The following is a 17,325-nucleotide window of genomic DNA, read 5'->3' on the forward strand; positions in this document are numbered from 1 at the left end:
ACTTTCTCTTGCCCGCCCTAACATGTGATAGAAGGCCCAGCAAACATACCCTCATGGTGCAGTCTACCTCAGTTCCTATCATTTTGCCCAGCAGAATTGTTACCTTCTCCCAATACTCCTGGATCTTCTGGCAGTGCCATGCTAGATGAACAAAATCCGCCTCATCGTGTCCACATCTTTTACATCTAGCATTGTCACGCAACCCATATTTATACAATCTTTTTGGCGTGTGATATGTTTGATGGAGATACTTCAGATGTGTGAATCGCAAATTCCCATTTGGAGTGAGTAATTTAAGCAAGGAGCAGGCAGTCAGCCAATCATTTTCTTGTAACGCCTCTGGCAGAGCGTCATTCCATCTCCTCATCGCTTTTTCAGATGTATGTGGGATTTCACTTTGGGCTATCTTGTACAATCTGGACACCAGGTGTGATGTGTTGGATAACGTTATAATGAATTGCAGTGAGTGTAAAGTTGGCGGTTCTTGTGGATAGTCTGGATATAGATCCTGGATGGCCCTCTGCAGTCTATAGTGCGTGAATCGGAAGAGTAATGTTGGGTTGCTAATATATGTTAAATCTTCTGTTTTGCAGAAGGTACCTTCGTGATATAGATCCCCGAATGTTTCTATCCCTACATTCCGCAATAAGTCCATGCCTACTTTTTCATTTGTTACCGACACCTCCTGGTGGAAATGGAGTGGGAGTGCTGGTGCATAGAGCGGTAACTTATGAGCCATTCTTCCTAGCGTCCGCCATGCACGTGCTGTGGTATCAATCGTGTTTATATCCCTAGAGTGTAGTGGAGGCCTCCTGTGCGTCACAATCGCGGTCAGTGGGATTGGCGAGGCATCACTCTCCTCAACCGCAGTGTGTGTTAGATATGTCATGGGGTGGAACCAATGTGATGCATATTGTGCCTGTGCACATAAGTAGTAAAGTTTAAAGTCCGGCACACAAAACCCCCCTCCCTCGTAGGGTAATGTTAGGGTATGCAGGTCAATACGAGCCTGTTTACCTGCCCAGATTAGTTTTAAGACTAGCGACGTTATGTTAGTGAAGATGGCTTTAGGGGGCGTGATTGGTATATTATTGAACAAGTACAGGAATTTGGGTAGAATATTCATCTTTACTATCGCAATACCATAATTTGTCCTAATAACCTCCTCTGGGTGTCGACTGTACCAAACTCCTAGATAGCGAGTCGGTTCTGTCTGCCAGTCTAGCGGGAAGTCAGGGACAAACTGTTCTGTCGAGTCAGTAAGTGGGATGATTAATGATTTCTCCCAATTAACTTGCAACCCGGAGTGACGTCCAAATCTTACATAGTCACGAAGTAATGGACTACGGTTCTGCTCTAGGTCATGTACATATAGCAGCATGTCATCCGCGTAGAGCGAAATATGCAGAGGTCTCCCAGGGAATTGCAGGGCGGAGTGCTTGTGGGTCTGTCTGACTATACATGCTAACGGCTCTAATGCCAGAGCGAAAATCAGAGGCGATAGCGGGCATCCTTGCCTCGTTCCCCTTGCTATGTTAAAAGGTCTAGATACGTACCCATTTACCCTTACTCTTGCTACAGGTTTCGTGTAAAGTAGTGTTACCCATGTTATAAATCATGGAGGGAAGCCCATTCTCTGCAAAATCGTGCTAACGTAGGACCATTCAATAGAATCGAAAGCCTTGGCGGCGTCCAACATTACCGCCACAGCTTTAGTTTGAGGTGTAAGACAGTGGGATAGTGCAAACAGCGTTCGTGTGTTGTGCGATGTGGCTCTCGTGGGGATGAAGCGTGCCTGGTCAGGTAGAATCAGAATCAGGTTTGTCATTAAGGGCTGTAGCCGTTCCGCCAAGAGTTTAGCTAAAATTTTTGAATCTACATTTAGGAGTGACAGTGGTCGATAAGAGTCACATAGATCTGGATTCTTTCCTGGTTTTAATAGGGTGATAATCACTGCCTCCCTCAGCGTCGGAGGCAGTACCATCTGGTCAAATGCGGTGCCGTACATTGCAACCAGATGCGGGGCAAGTATGTCAGCAAATTTTTTGTAGAATTCGCAGGTGAATCCATCGGGTCCCGGTGCCTTTCCGTTGGGGAGTGCGTGTATTATTGCAGTAACCTCCTCGACCGTTATTGGTTGTGCCAGATACTCACGTTGATTATCAGACAACCACGCTATGGCTATGTCTTGTAAATATGTAAGCGTTTCCTGTGGTGGAGCAGGCTCTTGAGAAGTATATAGGTCTGTGTAACTATCAACAAAACCGCGAAGTATCTCTTCGTAGTGTGAGTGTAGTGTCCCATCCTTGTCCCTAATTTGAGTTATCACCTGTGGGCCTTTCCCTTTACATATTTTCCTCGCCAACACCCTTCCCGGTCTGCCCCCTTCGCCAAATTGTCTGGCCAGTGGTCGCTTGGTGATATATTTCAGTTCGTCCGCTGCGAATTTTTGATGATCAGTGATTTTTAGCTTGAGTTCACCCAGTAGCGCCACGTTCCCAGTGCGGGCATATTCCTGTTCTAGGGATGACATATCACGTTCCAGTCTGGTGATCTGCGCCCTGATGTCTTTGAGTATCCCTGCAGTTGTGCTGATACACACACCTCTGAGTGTTGCTTTGAATGCCTCCCACACAATACAGGGATCATCTACTGACTCCGTGTTTAATTGGAAGTAATCATGAATGGCTGTTGTAATGGTTGTGAGATATAGTGGGTCTAGTAGTGCCTGTGCATTGAAACGCCAACTAAATGGTGGTGGTGTGTAATGAGGTATTTGCAGCGTAAGCGCCACGGGGTTGTGGTCAGACAGGGTGCGCGGTAGTGGAACAATTTTTGCACTCCATAGTATTGTATTGTCAGTCCCCAACCAGTAATCTATTCTCGACCAACTCCCATGTGCCAAATTTACGTGCGTTGCGCCAGGCGCAGTCGGATGTCGGGCCCTCCAAATGTCTGTCAGCGCCATTTCCTCCATCACATCCCTGAGCTTCTCCCTGGCCTTCTTGTGAGGCTCTATTGAAGACGCGGACCGATCTAGTTCGTTACACAACCCTATATTAAAATCACCCCCCCATATCATAGTAGTGTCACTGAATTTCAACACATGATCCCACACTTCCTGAAAGAATTCAGGCGCATCCACATTTGGGCCATAAATGTTTACAATTGTTACATTGTGACCTCGCAAAACTCCAGACACAATTACGTATCTGCCATTGGTATCTGCAATGGTACGTGTGATCTTGTAGTTGGTCCCCTTCTTCACCAGAGTCATGACCCCCCTAGAGTATGATGAGTAGTTTGCTGCATAAGTGGATTCCGCCCAGCGTGTGCCAATAGCTCTGTGTGTCTTAGGGTCTATATGGGTTTCTTGGATCAATGCAATATCTATGTGGTGCCTGTCAAGAGCGGCGAAAACCTGTCTAATTTTATTAGGATTGGTAAATCCCCTCACATTCCATGTTATCAGATTCAGGTCATGAGCATTCACCATGTTACCACAACTCCCTTATTTTGTGCTGCGACAGCTACCTCCATCCCACTCCCCCCGTGTCACCTCCAGACAGTCTACCCCCAGCGACCGGTTTGATAGCACATTCGACTTTGAGTCCTGGTCTGTTGGTTCGCCTTTTTCCCCAATGGGAGAGCGAGTGAGGATGTAGCCCACTGCTCTTCCACCTGTTCCGGTCACAGTGTGTGGATTACGTTGTGCAATAAGTTCTCTTGTGGCAGCACTAACGGGTAGTTCCGCCCCTTCTACGTTTTATGTTTCGTGCCTTCCAGTACAGACTCCACGTTTGGCCTATGGGCGCGTCTCTCTGAGCCACATTTTACGTTATGCAGAATTATTGCCGCCAGCCGTCTGGGTCTGCTGTACAGTGGTCTTCTGTATTCACATCAGTACCGTCGGAGATTGCGTGCAATTCCTGGGGAGGCTCCTTTAACACGAATGCCCCTTCAGAGTCATCGCTGCTCAGGCTCGTTACATGCAGGGTCGCAGTGTCGCCATGCCGCCTGTTAATTCTCACCAAAGTGCACCATCAGCGTCTATGCACCATGTTCGGGCATGTGCCCCTGATACGCAGTAGAGTGCCGTGTTTCTGGTACCCATCAGCGTTAGTGCTAGCTTTCAATCCTCGCACTCCCTAATGCCTCCTTGCGCTCCACGTAGCTTATTTACTTCCATCAGGCTATGGACGCCGCCATCTTGTCTGCAGCGTCCGGTTAAGAGAATTATGCGTATTATCAGAGGGCCAGTGTCCGCTGTGCGATTGCCTCCCCCAGTCGTTGTACGTTGCTAAGAGAATGTTCTTTGGTACAGGCATTGTCACTCCCATTAATGCCCGATGTGGCACAGCGCTTTGTATGCACGTTATGAGCCGGACCACGGAGCCGCCATGTTGTCCGCTATCGCCCGCCTTCCCCCGCACAATCCCGGCGCCTGCAGCGATTGCTTACTGTTTTATGAGTGGAACGGTCACTGGGCTGAGCCTTCTCAGTCCCGCCTGCGTGCTCCGTCCTCGCGTCGCACAGTGTCCGCAGTTCGCGTTGGTTGATCACGGTGTCTCCGACACTGTCCGGGCTCCAGCTGCCATTTTACCGCTCGTCCGACTTTCTTCAAGGAATTACCGTCCGTAGCAGAATTGTGGCACCATCAGGCTCCTTCCGACCACATTTTCTTGAGGACAGTACTGTCCCATGCAAGCTGTTGTGGTTGTTTCTCCGATTTCGTCCATTTAAATACTGCTTTTCGGCGTGATTGTGATCCGCCCGGCGGAGCTGCACGGTCAGGCAGCCATTCCGCTGTGCGCCCCCTAGCGCCTCCGAAGATTTGTAATTTAAAGTGTCTTTCTCTGAGTGTCGTTCTTGTGTGTGAACTTTTTATTCTTGGTAATTCCACGTCAAAGAATATTGTGAATTACAGGAATTACTACGATTTAAGTTCTGCGAATATAGCACTTTACTAGGCGATGTATTACATTGAGTGCTATTACTACGCATTCGTAACAACAACCGCGTTATTAGTACAAGATGCATTTACATCGCAAGTCTTTACAACGACTTCCACTAGGGGGCGTGCTGGATTTAGGAATAGTATTATTTACTATTTGTACTCCAGTTTGCACAACAGTAGGGAAGGTGTTAAGATTCATTTCCAATACCTCAACGTCCCCTAGTGGTAGTCGTTCTAAAGACTTGAGATGTAAATGCATCACGTACTAACAACGTGGTCGTTGTAACAACCGCGTTGTTAAGGTATTACGGTGTAATGACCGCGTTGTAAAGGTTGTTTCCCGTTCTACACCAATGATTTGGTGGTGACGATGCGATCTCGGGCAAGGCAAAGAATAAAGTAAATTGTTCAGTGTTAACACTATATTAATTTAGGTAATGACTGATTCATGTGTAGTATCAGAACTGACAAGCCCTTCAGCAATCTATTTTGTATGTAACTTGCACATTTATTCTGTTTTATCTGTCAGGTCTTTGATTTCAACCTCACTCCAGAAGAAATGAAAACCCTTGATGGACTCAACAAAAATATTCGCTACGTTGAATTGAAGCAGTGAGTTATTTTTGACGATATTTTCATAATCATCAAATGTAGAGGAAAATTAAATGTTAAAAATAAGTGTAGTAATTAACAAAGAACATCCAAACAAATTGGTAGTTCCCGCTAGAATATCATTCTAGTCCTATATTTCTAAAGCATCCTTCAAGTGGGAGTTGAGGGTAACAAAGAAACAAAGGGGAGTAAATGTTCTTGGAAAGGAAGAGGAATAGCACATTTTTTTAACTGTAACTCTAATTAAAGCTGGCATAGTCGCCAGACCTTTTTATTATTTTCGTAACATATTTTAATGCGTAGTCTCAGTAGACAGGCTGAGTATCCCTCCATTGTAGAGATTCAGTGAATTTCTTAAATGTTCTAATGGTATACTTTGCTATCTTTCTTCAGGAAAAGATAGGTGCAGGTTGGGAACTTCTTTGTCCTCCTGTGCTAGTGCATCTGCACAAATATTGGCCAGTCTAGGCCTGTAATTATGCGAGGAAGGCACTGTGGACACAACTTGGCTTTCATCTATGTAATGTGGCCACTTCCCCAGTCCTTAGTACTTACTAGAGGTGGGCAGGATTGGTGAAGTTTGATTGTGTGGAATTCAGCGGAATTTTTATGTAATCAATTTTAAAACAGAATATGTAAGGGCGCTGAGGGGTATACACTACATGCATATCCTCTGGGACCTTACATATCCTGCAGTGATTACTTCAGAAAATATAAGAGCGCCGAGGGTTTTGCACTGTAGTCGTTTGGTTTCTAAACAGGGAGCAGTCTCTCTGGGGCATATTACCAAGCAATAGCGATAATTATCGCTATTGCTTGGTTAGAGACAAAAATGTATCGCCGACCTGCGGCGATTTTTATCGCAGATAAACCTTGGTATTACCAAGGTTTATCGCAAATGCGATAAAAATCGGCCGCAATGCATGAATATCGCTGAAAAGTCCGCGATATTCAGGCATTACCGAGCTAATGCTCTTAGCCATGTTATCCACCTCCCATTGGATAACATGGCTAAGAACTGCTCAGGGGCAGGTGTTAGCTTTTGGAGCTATTCGCGCTTAGCGTGAATATCTCCAAAAGTTGGTAATAGGAGGTAGCGATGTTAGCGACTGTTTCCAGTCACTAACATCTTGGCACGCCCACTTTGCATGTCATTAGTGATAAATTTCTCTGACATGCAAAGTGGGGCCCAAGATGGTCGCTATCTCCTACTAGCTGTCGCTAACTGGTGTTAGCGACAGCTAGGTAATAGGGAGATCATTTTATCTCCGCTTTCTTGGCTTTTAAAGCCAAAAAAGTGGAGATAAACCCCCTTGATAATATGCCCCTCTATGTTTAAAAGCTACTGCAGATTAAACTTGAATCTGCAATGATTTCTAAACATAGAACGACTTCTCCCTCTTCCAGCCCTGTTTAGAAGCAAACCAACCACTGCAGATAATTTCCCCCAGCACGCAGCAGAATTTATCAATATTTCTGTATTACAGGAATACCACGGAATTACCAAATAAAAATCCCACCCAGGCCTACTTAGTACCTGCTGGACATAGCCTGTGGCCAGGGCCGGACTGGTAACCCAAAGCAGCCATTGCAATTTTCTCAGACTAGCCCTTAGTGAGGCATGCCTGACTCTGGAAGGCTGAAAACGCTCGCTTGCGGCATTTCTTACTGGGGGCCGATATTGTAGCACCACTGCAATACCGGCCCCCAGTGCCATAACCGGCCCTCACAGCTGCACAACCGACCCCTACACTTCCAGCCTCTCAGAAAAATGCCGGTAGCCCGCTACGGCCAGTCTGGCCTTGCTTGTGGCTATGCTCAGTATCTCTATTCTTGAATACCATGGGCATGGGCACTGTTCACATGCTGTGGGCACTGGATGGTAAACACCCATTATCACAAATCTTTCTTCCCGCATACCACCACTCCGCATACTATTATTACGAATCTACCATGACTCCGCAATGCCATTATAACGCATGGGATTACATTTTATATGCTTTAACCATGCATACATTCACAACGCAATTCGTTGTCGATGCATGAATGGTAAAAGCATGTTTTTTTTATATGTTAGGATAAGGTAAGTATGGGTATAGGGGTATATGTTTTGGGGTTCAGAGGTATATGTTTTGGGGTGATTGGGTATTTTAAGGGTTCAGGGCTAGGTTGGGGTTTTGGGGTACAGGGGTATTTTTAGGGTTCAGGGCTAGGTATGCGTTTTGGGGTACAGGGGCATTTTTAAGGTTCAGGGCTAGGTTTGTGTTTTGGGGTACAGGGGCATTTTTAGGGTTCAGGGCTAGGTTTGGGTTTTGGGGTACAGGGACATTTTTAGGGTTCAGGGCTAGGTTTGGGTTTTGGGGTACAGGGGTATTTTTAGGGTTCAGGGATAGGTATGGATTTTGTGGTACAGGGTGAATTTTTAGGGTCAGGTTGTGTTAGTGTGTAAGGGTGCTGGGGTATTTTAAGGAGTAAGGGTTGGTTATGATTATGGGGTGCAGGGGTATTTAAAGGGACCAGGGTGGGATTGTTTTTTAGGGTGTAAAGGGTAAATATAAAAATATATATATTTAATATTAATATATATATAAATATATATATAAATAATTCAATTTAAAAGAATTTTTTTTTCTTTTAAATTGAAAAAATATATATGTATATTATATATAAAACTATATATATATATATATATATATATAGTTAAATAAAGTACTTTTACAAAGTATATGCCTTCACCACGCATGCCTTTGCGTTATAATGGCATGCATGGTATGCAGGATATTCACCGGTGGAATAACTTCATATATTCGCACTGGATGCAAGGCAATGCATCCGGCCCAGTATACCAACTCCAATATCGCCTGGGCACAACATGTAGGTGTGCCCAGTACCTCTGCCTCCAATTGCTAGTGAGGTCAGGGAATGGCATATGATCCCTGCCGAAGCCAGAAAACTGGACCAATTACCTAAAGGGAAAGAGGTACTAATGTTATCTTACCTTAAGTCTGGCTTGGCAGTAACCAAATGTAACAATTTGTTTTAGGCCAATAGTTCTTAACCTTTTGGCCTCTGCGACTCCCACTTAATCATTATTGAACATGGCACCCCCTTATGAGACTCTACTGAAAGCCGTGGGCCACGGCTAAGCATTTTCGATTTGAACTGCAAAATAATGCACTGGAAAAAGGAAACAACCAATCATTAAACAAATACATAGATGACGAAATATTCATGTACAGACATTAAAAAAATGTTAATGGGAAGATTGGAGCTTTTCTACATTCATTTGAGGGGACTCATCATCCATACCATATTGTGTGTTGAGGAGTTTAATAGTATTGAATAGTGACAAGAAGGCAGCATTTAAAAATGACCCATGAAAATCTATAAACTGGAGAATGGGCTCCCACCAGAGTTAATGCTTTTTAGAATAACTATAGCTCCCTGCCTAGTCAAAGAAAGCTTGGCATTGCAAGGAAATTTGCAGCCCAACATTACGAAAAGAGTGCAGTTCCATCTACTCCAAGTTTATGTGTCCTCCTCTTTGAGTTTTTCCAGGAGAAAACTGAAATTCAGAGATAACATCAGTTCGCGGGATCAGGAGTCTTTCACTGGGGTATTTTTAGACACTTCTACATTAGGTTTTGCATTTCTGCAATTTTAACCTGCTTTGCAGGAGGATGTCATCAGTAAAGCCCAGTAAAACTAAGATCTGTTTCCATGGCTGACCCTTGTAAGCTGAAGACCAAGCATTTAGCCAATGAGGTTGTGGGGGTCATACTTACTGACCTGATAAACATTTATTTAGAGGTAGGCCAGGTTCTTTCTGTCTGGAAACAAGGGGGCATATTATCAAGGACCGGTGTTAAAATTATCACCGTTTTATGGGCAGGAAACTGCCAATAAAACGGCGATAATGGGCTTGATAATACACCCTTGTTAATTCCCACAGAATCCCATGTTCTGATGTCAACATGGGCTTCAATGGGAATTAACAAGGGCGTATTATCAAGCCCATTATTGCCGTTTTATCTGCAGTTTCCTGCCGATAAAACGGCGATAAGTTTAACACCGTTCCTTGATAATATGCTCCAAGCTACTCTTGTTCCTCTATTAGAGAGAAAAGGTGGCATCTCCAATGTCCCTGCCATATTGATGGCTATTTCATTATTATTGGTTGCTACAAAGGTCACATAGAATCTGTTCAATTCACCGTTGTCAACCTATTTACAAGAAAAACAAATTGATGCAACACAACTAATCGCCAGAATGGGTCTTGACAGCTATAGTAGACGATCTGTACTTGGCCATCGATCAGGGCAAAACTGCCTTTCTCATCCCGCTTGACCCATCTGCAGCCTTTGACACTTAATCCCTCCTTTTGCTGCTTCAAACGAATGCAGAATTAGGTTTGGGAAGGGGGAAGCATCTTGAGTTGATTCATGTCCTTACTGCAAGATAGATCAACACCACCAGTTCTTGTTAGTGGTTGTAAATCTGTGTCCAAACTACTGGTTTGTGAGGTTTCACAGGTTTCTTCCATCAGCCCCACGATATTTAAAATATACGTGAGATCACTTGCCTCATCGATAAGGTCTTTTGCTTTCACCCTTTGTTGTTAAGCTGACGACACTCAAACACTGGTCAGGATAGAAAGGAATGTTGATTACATCCTTATCAATTTCCAGAGGTATTTAACACCAGGGGCAGACTGGATGATCCTGAATGAGTTGCAGTTTAAAACGGCCAAGACCAGGGCTGGATTGGCTGTAATGGGCACCGAGTGTTTCCCCGGTGGGCGGAGTGTAGGGGCCGGTTTTGTGCCCATGGGGGTGGGTTTGTCAGTGGGGGCCGGTTTTACAGCAGTGCTGCAATATGGGCCTCCTGTAACAAAAGCGGGAGAGGTGCTTCTTGCTAGCAAATACCCCCCCCCCAACACCTCCTCCCACCCTGCTTCCTACCCTGTTGAGCAGCAATCTGCCAAGGCTGGTTGCTATTCCCAGTCCAGCCGTGGCCAAGGCCATTGTGTTAATTTCGGGCAATTAGTTGAATAGATGCAGTAATGATTTGTGCCCATACAATCCAGGTTCTATCCTTAAACATTCTGATATGGTTAAAACTAACTACAAACTAACCCCTGTGCCACAAATTAATAAGCTCTCTGCATCCTGTTTCGGTATACTAAAGACCCTGAAAAATAGTTTGCCCTTGCCCACCCATTGAAAGCAAATGGAAGTTCAGGCTACAATGATGTGTTGCTTAAATTATAGAATCTGTCTTTATGATGGTCTTTCTGGACATCTCCTAGGCAAACTCTAAATTGAATATGGCTGCTGGGCTCATTTTAGGCATTAATAGAAGAGATTCACTGAATCACCATCTTCCCAAGTTTTCACTGGCTTCAAATTCCCAAATATGTGATTTTCAAATGCCTTTGCCTAACTCATCACTGTTCTTTTATTATGAAGACCCCGTGTTCTGCTGAACATAACAAAAAATAATTTTCCCTTCACATAATCGGAGATCCAGATTGGTGCTGCTTCCAGATATTCCCAAAACCTGAAAGATTGGTGACAAGGCCTTCTTGCCTGGACAGTAAAACAGTGGATTTGTCTTCCTTTACAGATTAGGGAAGTCATCCTTTACGTCAAGATAAGGAAGATATTGAAGACGTGCTTGTTTGATCAGTCTATATATCGATCTCTATAAGGTTCTTTATTTATTTCTACTGAAAAGGGTTTCTTCATGCTCTATATTCTGTTCCTCTTTTGTGTTTCACTAGCATCGGGGTGACTCTCGTAGTTGCTGTTGTGCTTAATGTACCCTTATGGCTCGCTTTCAAAGGATATACCAGTTTTTAAAAACCCTGTACCCGAGTTGTAGGCCCGAGCCGCGGGCTATTATATCATTCCACCCACTGAGGGTAGGAAGATCCACATTGGAATGTTGGCGCATCAGCCATTATTAGCCCTCAATTACTTCATTGTCTTCAAAAGTGCTTCCAACATTCCAATGTTCTAATACATTTTATTAAATTCTATTTAAATTTAAAAAAAAGTGTCCAACGCACACCTGCCAGTGTAGTACAATTCTGTAAATGTTTGCTGTCACTGGATAATCCTTCCCAAACAATGAATATTGCTGATGTTGTAGATATGCGAAGTCTGCAAACGAAGACATTGTTGCACTTACACTACGTTTGTACTGATGGCAATATTACTATCCATTTTGTAGGCGCCTCCCCAGCCCTGGAGCATGTAAATGAAATAGACTGCACAGGGGGTTCTGCAATATACCTCTTTATTCTTCAACATATAACAACAAATTGCACACATTATCCAATAACTTTTGTACCCACACCTCAAAACCTCCCAGCAAATTACATAATTCCTGTTTACAGTCCGTCCAAAACTGCAAGGTACAAGTGCGCATGAACTCAAGACACTACGTCTCCCCCTGTGTTAAGTAAAAAGTACAGACAACATTAGCATCATAGTTCCTCAATGAGTCTTCAAGTCACTTGTGCTGGTCAGTCAGATCATGTTGTATGACGTAATTGAGGGGCACCTTGATCAGGTACCAATGACATCGGTTCAGATGCTTCCTCTGGAGAGGCAGGCAGGGTCAACTCACTCATGATATCAGGAGCTGATATACATCGAGATAAGTGTTTAAAGTGTGACGAGTCCCGTGTGATGGAATTTCCAGGACGATGCTTGTCACCATGTGTCCTTTGCACGTTACAACCCTCAAAGGGTCGACATCAAATGGTGTGTCCTTTTTTCGCTTCCTTTTCTGTTTGACCAGTATCCAGTCCCCTAGTCTCAAGACTGTTTCCTTGGCGCATCACAGCTGAGCAGCATATGTTTTCATTTTGCACTTGTTAGAAGCGTCTGTGACAGGAACCTCTCATCATTCATCGATCTTTCCGATGCCCGTTGTGGTAGTTTGTTCTGATGGCTCTCCCAAATAGCAATGTGACAGGACTCTCACCAGTTGTGGAGTGAGAAGTTGAGTGATAGGCACAAAAGGCTTGACACATGGCAGGTTAAGATCGATTCTCTCCATCGATGCATGCTGATTTATCTTCTTGAGGGTGCCCATGAATCGTTCAACAGCAATGGCTTGGGGCTGGTGCAGAAGTCTCTCAACAAACTCTTCCATCATTTCACAGGCCTGTTTACATGCTTGATTGAAGATTTACCTTTCATAGTCGACATTTGGCATTGAATTTAACTAAGCTTCCAATGCTTCTTTTATTTTCTGGTACACATTTGCATCAGTTTGCGAGACTTTCTCTAGACCTTCTTTTACTCCAAAACTGGCAAGTGTTAAGTATTTAATCCAGGTGCAGCTAGTTCAGGTAAGAGCGGTGGGGAGGACGGGTGGGGTGGGGTGGGGATTCAACATATGACGGGGAGGGAAATCTAAATTAAAAATAAAAGTTTTAATTTAAGTTTCCCTTGTTGTCATATGACGAATCTCCGAACCCCCACCCCGGCCCCACTCTCGCCACGCTCTTTCATGATACAACACCATGGATGTAAACCAGTCTCTGTCTGACCGATGTCTTGCAAACTTGAACCTTGTCATAAATAGCTTCCTAATACCAACATAAGTATTTGGTAAAGGTAGGCACAATTTCACAAAATACCAACTGGCTGGTGCAGCCCTCCAGCATGGACAATAACAATATCATATAAAACATTGCCTAATGAATACATCTCTAGACCCACTACAAGAATGTAGCACATCTCAAATATGTTATAAGCTAAATGGAAGGATGAAGATAGAACTGAAAAAGAAACAGAATCCTTATGTAGAGAAAACCAAGTACATTTATCTTGCAATTTTTATTCCTAGATTTATTTGCACACTTTCTTTTATCATTTTAGATTTGCAGACTGTCCGACGTATCCCTTCAACGATGAATATTGAATTGGAGCTTATATCTTTCCCATATGGTGGTTGCACACAGACCAGAGTAAGAGAAGACAGCTTCAACATTTGGAAATATCATTTTTATATTTGATTCTCAAGACTTGTATAAGTTACAGGCCATCACAACTCCTAGAGAAAAAGATGGACATCTTTTAATAATAAAATTACAATTGCTAACTTATTTAGAATGTGTTTTCAATGATGATAAGTGTGTGTGTGTGAGTGTGTGTTTGGGGCTTTCGGACCTAAGAAAGCCAATGTCTGCTCTTTGTACACTTGTGTTTACGGCATACACATGCAGCGCAGCGTTTTTGTGTGTTAAAATAACTGAATATACATCTTTGGTATATTGTATGTGTAATTGTGTGTGAGTATTTCAGTCACATGTCTATGCGTTTTTATTTCTGCAAAACTGCTGAAATATTTATATTATTTCAATGTAGCCTTAACTTGAAGGATGATGTGTGTCTTTTACATGTGTTCAATATAAATGTGTGCACACATGTTTGAGGTCTGCTTTAGTGTACATTATAAGTGCGTTGTGAGTCTGCCATCTTCATATCTGTAGGACAAATGCATCTAACTTTCACGCAATGCAGCAAGCCACCTTGCTACACTGCGTGAAAAGGCAGGGATGTGCCGAATGAAACTTTATACTGCTCATTCCTTTCCGTTGGCATCATGGCGCAAGGTTGCCTGCACTGTAGGCAGGATTTTGTTTGCACAGGAAAGAACACCTTCCTGCACAAAATCAGTCCTCTGAGCCATTTTCATCTTTCTATGTGGGGTGTAGCATACTATAAGAACAAGGAGAAATAAATATAGTTCTCCTCGTTACACCTCATCTAGTGAGGCGTATCACTCCCAAGTCTACTAGTAATGGAAAATCTGGGAATGGGCCAAAATCCATGGTTGGATGCGTGGAAACACCTATGCTCCACCCATGGAACGCCTTCATGGGCCAGAATAACGCAATGATTTGCACTGCGTTGCTTTACTCTAGATTTATCAAACGACTCAGGGCACGCAAGGTGTCCTTGCGAGGTTGATTAATCTGACTTTAGTGTTGCGTCACCCTTGCACCCCCTTATGCAGCGCAAAGGTGATGCAACACTATGGTAAATTTGGCCTTGTGTTTAGTGTGTAGAGTACTTGATGCTTCACTTGGGGATTGATGTGTTTTTGTGGCTGTATATGTTGTTCTAGTCAGCACCATCCACCGCCTTTCCATCAATTACAATAATTACTCGCTCCATTACCGCACTAATACACACATTGCCCTAAATTTAATCATCATCGTATTCATACAAAATCAATGAGCACCCAGCCATTTCACACACTAGACAGACCGTTCCACTGTGGCCCTATACACTGCATACACATGAACCATCCCAGGGCTTTAAGTAGGCTGGGTATCTCTGGGTGTGAGACCGGGCCATCATTAAAAACAGACATTGTAACAGGTTGTTACCGGGCTATATATTCATGTCCTGGACAAAACATGAGTGTTAACTAATTCAAGTATGATGTGTTTCTATATCTTTTTTTATGTCACATATTAGTCCCTTTTGATAATGCCTACTTTGAACTGATACGCCTACAGGTGTTTATAACAAGCCACGATTGAACACTCTGAAGTTGAGGCTGAAGGCATTTGAGTTTCTCACTGTGCTTGTCAGTGGAACAAAAAGGTGTTCAGTAGACATGCACATCAAATCAATAGCCACTCTGAAGTGCACACAGAGCAAGGGTCAAGTATTCCAGTTGCAAGTGTGATTCTGTGCAACTGTGTGTAAAGGAAAGACAGTTGTCAAACTATTGACAAGCCGCAAATAAAAGAAAATGTAATGCTTGCAGGTGAGTTAGTGCCTTGTGTTTGTGGGTGGTGAAGTAAAGAGATACAAGGAAGTGCATTCAGGGGAGAGTGAAAAGAGGGTGCTCGTAAGGAAAGTAAAGCGGTGCAAGATATTTAGATGGAGGAGCTGTGGAGAGAAAAAGGGTGTACTTGTCAAATATAGAGTAAACATAATGAGAGTGATCGAGACACTCTGAAGACCACTACCTGCTCCCAGAGGTCACAGTAACCTTTAACTCACATCTCAGAATTCCAGAATTAAAATATTTTCGATAATATTTATTTATTATGAACAATCATTGTTGATCCTCACTTATGTTAAACTGCTTACATGCAACATGATTAAAAAAGCCTTGACAAAGCCAAGAGATCTTGCATAGGCAAAACGTATTGGCTTTGCCCGTGCTTGTTTCATATTCAAGTGCATAGCATTAAATGAGGCTGTGGGAAACTGTTATGAAGTTGTTGGATGGTTGAATGTACAGATTATTGGGAGCACAGCTGATTGAAGGGTGGGTTTTACTGAGTTGTATAACAGGCTTAACCAAACTATCTACTAAGGGGAGAAAACATTGATGTAATTGGGGGTGGAGTAGGGAAGATGTGAAACTTTCAACAAGCTACCGGAAGGGGACAAAGACACGTTGTTGATGTCTAGGGTGAAGGTAGCATCTAGGGTGGATCCAAGATCAACTGATCTTTGGCACTAGAATTCACCATGGGACTCCAACTGGTGGCCGGCCAAACGGGGGAAAACACCCAAAAACCACTCCAGAGATCTCAGAATAATCATTGACAGCAAACTGGACATGACCGCACAAGTCAATGCCATCACTGAACCCTGCTTCAAGACCCTGAAGATGCTGAGGGAGATCGACAAATGGCTTCCAAGCAACAATAGAAAATATGTTGCTCACGCTCTAGTCACCTGCAAGTTGTAAGATGGGAACTTCCTCTACACTGGGATCACCAAGCAACTCACTAGAAGGCTTCAAACCATTCAGATCTCAGCAGCCAGACTCATCTTCAACCTCCCACACAGAACTCATATCACACCACATCTCAGGGAGCTACCTTACTGCTGATACACAAACGCGGTCAACTAAAACTTCTCACACACAAATTCAAGGCACTACACAACTAAGGCCCCACTTACCTGAGCAGTCGCATCTCCTTCCATCAACCACTCAGACACCCCTGAAATACTCCCAATCTCAGATCAGAAGGACAGGCATTCTCTTACATCGTTCCTAAAAGGGTGAAATAACCTCCCACTCCACATCAGATCCTCCTGTAGTCTTCTTGAATTCCACAAGAAGCTGAAGACCTGGCTTTTAAATTAACCAACCAACCGTGGGCAGGGCTAGGCAGGCATAACTGCTCAGCACCAGGATACCCTCATGGGTGATAGTGCACTTTACAAATACACATAGCATAACAGAGTGCAGAATGGTCTTTGTAAATGAGATTTGCACACAAAAATCCAGCCAGTAAAGCAGATTATTTCCTTGATGTTCCTAGGTGGGTCCACCAGTAAATGTTGGCAAACCCGTAGGTTTGTGGGTATTCAGCAACAATTTTAAGGTAGATCCCTGTCTTAGAAACACTCACAAAATCACTCCTGTCAAAACCAAGAGTAAATGTGTTTCCATTATTCCCAAAACTCATGGGGGGCTGGAGGAAAAAATTATCTCTACAGTGAAGACATTTTTCCTGTGAACAAACAAGAAAAAATATTTTATTAGAGCTAATATACTTTTGTGTCACATTTCCCTGTAGTACTGAAATCACATTTTCATATGTGGAATTATTTACCAATCTGAATAATACTAAAAATGCTTCATATTATGAGGAGTAATTGGAATTTTTGGTGAATTTAAGGAAAATATCAGAAGCTTGCTTTAAATTAAAACTCAACCCTGCAGGGACAAATTGTTGGCTCATCCCAGCCACTTTGAAC

The 17,325-nt window shown here is 43.4% G+C and overlaps 1 protein-coding gene across 1 annotated transcript in view; it reads left to right on the forward strand.

The window, feature by feature from the left end:
- Positions 1–13,691, forward strand: part of LOC144804085 (estradiol 17 beta-dehydrogenase 5-like) — a 182,601-nt gene extending 168,910 nt beyond the window's left edge. The window contains exons 8-9 of the mRNA XM_078671898.1: positions 5,487–5,569; positions 13,465–13,691. Coding sequence (XP_078528024.1) covers positions 5,487–5,569; positions 13,465–13,507 — 126 coding nt within the window. The 3' untranslated portion in view covers positions 13,508–13,691. The remainder of the gene's footprint in view (positions 1–5,486; positions 5,570–13,464) is intronic.
- The last annotated feature ends 3,634 nt before the right edge of the window (positions 13,692–17,325 follow it).

This window comes from Lissotriton helveticus, chromosome 1_1 (assembly GCF_964261635.1).
Source record: "Lissotriton helveticus chromosome 1_1, aLisHel1.1, whole genome shotgun sequence".
Lineage (NCBI taxonomy): Eukaryota > Metazoa > Chordata > Amphibia > Caudata > Salamandridae > Lissotriton > Lissotriton helveticus.